General features: G+C 28.9%; 2 protein-coding genes across 2 annotated transcripts in view; both read left to right on the forward strand.

The window, feature by feature from the left end:
• LOC108571924 overlaps nt 1-960 on the forward strand; it is a 3,540-nt gene extending 2,580 nt beyond the window's left edge. The window contains exons 5-8 of the mRNA XM_017934081.1: nt 95-360; nt 439-622; nt 740-842; nt 946-960. Of these exons, the coding sequence (XP_017789570.1) occupies nt 95-360; nt 439-622; nt 740-842; nt 946-960 (568 nt within the window). The remainder of the gene's footprint in view (nt 1-94; nt 361-438; nt 623-739; nt 843-945) is intronic.
• Nucleotides 961-1,076: 116 nt separating this feature from the next.
• Nucleotides 1,077-3,411, forward strand: part of LOC108572071 (DNA-directed RNA polymerase II subunit RPB2) — a 7,003-nt gene continuing 4,668 nt past the window's right edge. The window contains exon 1 of the mRNA XM_017934258.1: nt 1,077-1,098. Coding sequence (XP_017789747.1) covers nt 1,077-1,098 — 22 coding nt within the window. The remainder of the gene's footprint in view (nt 1,099-3,411) is intronic.

Raw genomic sequence — 3,411 nt, forward strand, 5'->3', positions numbered from 1 at the left:
TTTAGCTTTGTAAAAATATATTTGCATTACATAAGTTTTTTAATATTTTCTGCTTTTATTTGAATGGATTTTATTTTATTTTTTAATTATTCAGAACTTTAATTAATTCTCATGGTATTAAAGGAGAAGTATCACTAATGCAAGTAACTCCATTTGATCCCACATGGATTAATATATCCTTAACACCAATTCATGACTTAGAAACGAGGTTGCGCTATGCTACTAAAATAAAGTCATATAGGATTCATGAACTTCCTCCAGATCCAATAAAAGTTTCAAATGAAACTACTGAAATATGTAAAACAACTAAAGAAATGTATAATCCAGCTAACATTGATGTAATGTCTGTACCACCAGCAGGTAAATTATTTGGATAACTATTTTAATTTAGTTCTCTGTTCGTTTAACAGAAAATATTAAAATAATTATGTAAATTAGGATTTGGAACTCAAGACCAATATGCTATTGGTGATCTATCTGGAAAACTTCAAGGTCGTAAAGAAGGATCATATCATTATGATATTTTATCAGGAAGTTCTAAACTTAATGGAATTTATTGGGATGTATATCTTCCACTTTCTGGGATGTACAGTGTAGTCCATCGGAGTCTTGTTCTTCATAAGTACTTTTTTATTTAAATTTTTTGTTTTATTTATACTCTTTGATTTATATAATTAAATAAAATTAGTTCAAAATAACTGGTAAGAACTATTTAAATCTGTTACATGCTTTTTTCCAGATATAATGAAACTGATAATAAAAGTACCATACCATGGATCTGCGGCACTTTTAACCTGTATTTACCAGATAATACTGGACAAATACCAATATTATCTGCACAAGTAATGTATCGATATCCTATTGTTGGAAAAATAATTTTCCGTCAACCGAAAAATGATCCTCAAATGGATACTACTATCATAATTGAAAATTTGATTCATGCAGATGGCAATGCCATAAACAATTCAGCACATCATAGGTATAATAGTTCAAAGTATTTGCTAAAAATGATATTATCTATACTATTCAAAAACAAATGTGAAAATAGTCTTATTTTAATAAAAATATTTAGATGGATGATTCATGACAATCCACCAGGCAAAGATTACTATAACTGGACAGGCAGATGTTTAAGTACTGGAGAACCTTATAATCCTTACAAAGTATAGTAATAATACAAAACCAATCATGCGTATTTTTCATTTATAGTACAATCCTTTTGTTTATAATATTGCACATTTCAATTTACTAGGTAGAATGGAATTCTAATCTTACTGAATATTGTTCAACGTCAAACTCAGTATTATGCCGTGTAGGTGATTTGACAAGACATGGTACAATCGACATTGCTGGTAAAAAACTTTATGGGGCCCTGATAACTCGAAAACTCTTCACAGATACAATGTTAACTTTATCAGGACCTAATAATATATTGGGCAAAAGTTTAGTAATATATGATGATAAAGGACCTCGCGCAAGAGGAGAAAGATTAGCATGTTCAATGTAATTTGATGGAAGAAAGAAAATTTATTGCTAAATTCTATGCTGTAATACCAACATAACTGAAATACAAATATTTTTGTATAGAATTAATCAAATATATCGTCGTAAAGCTGTAGCAAAAAATTGGTTTGGAAATGGAGAAATTATTTCATTAAGAGGAAAATTGGAATTCATACAACAAACAGAATATGATATTACAAATGGAGAATTAAATCTTGATGGCCTTAATGGAAAAATGAGTGGATATCATGTACACATGGTAATACAAATGTAATTAATGTAACATTTCTGTTAGGTATTCTCATAAAAATTGATATATTTTAGACACCAGTAGAACAAGATCTAGAATTTCCATGTGAAAGTACATCCTTGTATGAACGTTGGAATCCATTGAAAGTTAATATAAGTAATGCACCGCGTCCTGGTGAGGGAACAATTGATCAATATGAAATGGGTGATCTTAGTGGAAAATTTGGCAGTTTAGAAAACAGAAAGAAATATATGATAAGTTTCAATGATACAATACTTTCGTTATTTGGACCAAAAAGTATACTGGGTCGTAGTATTGTAATTCATAAAAAAGAAAAGAATTTAAGGTAGTTATATTGATATAAATATGTAAATAATTCACATATGTATCTTACAATAACTCATTTTTTAAGATGGGCTTGTACAACTATAGAAAGAGGATATTCACCATCTGAAGCTACAGAACCAAGAGCTATTGCTTCTTTTCATCATCCACAAGGCTTTGCATATGGTTACATAAGAATGGTATTATAATCTTAAAGAAATATTAAAATATATAAATGTGATTCATTACTAATAATTACAGACACAACTTATTCATCAAGATGGTAGTCAAAGTGAAACAGTGATTGAAGTAAAATTGCGGCATCCTGGAAAACATGATCGTAATATTGTGAGTACATTAAATTTTAATAAATATGCATAATAATAAGTTTTAAATTACATGGAAATAATTTATTGTAGACAAGAAATCACAATTGGGCAATATATGTAAATCCCGTTGGAGTAGATGCAACTGTTAAAGTAGAAGATACTCGATGTGTAGCTGGTGGATATATATGGAATCCTTACTTTACTCAATTAGCTGATCCTTTAAATGTAAATATTAATTACAACTGTATAACTCTACTTTTTGTAACATAAAATATTCTGTTTTAATAAAAGTTATATTATTTTGCAGGGTGATTTATACAGACAAGAATGTGGTCCTGATCTACCACTAAGATGTTATGTAGGAGATATATCAGGTCGATTAGGTCCCATTAATATAGGATTAAAAAGACAAGTCTTCACAGATTCAAATTTTCCTTTAGCAGGGTCAGTATCTGCAATAGGAAGATCTATTATTATTTTTGACCAAAATTTTGGAAGTAACAGATTTGCATGTGCTAATATCGAACCAGATCATGATATCGTAAAATATACAAATATAAGAAAACCACCTCGTTTTGTAGTGTGAGTAAATATATAATACAATTTCTGTCATGATTTTTAAATACAAGAATATTTAAAGTTTCTTGCTACAGGGCACAGTTTTTAGAAGATGTAAGAAAAATTATGGGAATTCCAGATTGGATGTTATCTATAGATAATAGAAAAACTAAAATTTTACATAATGGAGCATGTATTCAGTTTTTATTGCATTTTAAAGGTAAGTAAAAATATTTGCAATATGTGTAAATTTATTAAATGTCTAATAATAAGTCTATGTTGTATTTAGGTCCAATCGCTAATAAATTAGAACACGATTTTAACAAACTTATGTCAACAGGGCGATTAGACGCACCTAGTTTATACGTTCCAGGATATGTTTCCACAAAACGAAAAGCAACATTATATTATCGCCAATGTGGAAATCGAGATCCAAATGATAGAAGT

The sequence above is a fragment of the Habropoda laboriosa genome, unplaced genomic scaffold, assembly GCF_001263275.1.
Source record: "Habropoda laboriosa isolate 0110345459 unplaced genomic scaffold, ASM126327v1 scaffold67, whole genome shotgun sequence".
Lineage (NCBI taxonomy): Eukaryota > Metazoa > Arthropoda > Insecta > Hymenoptera > Apidae > Habropoda > Habropoda laboriosa.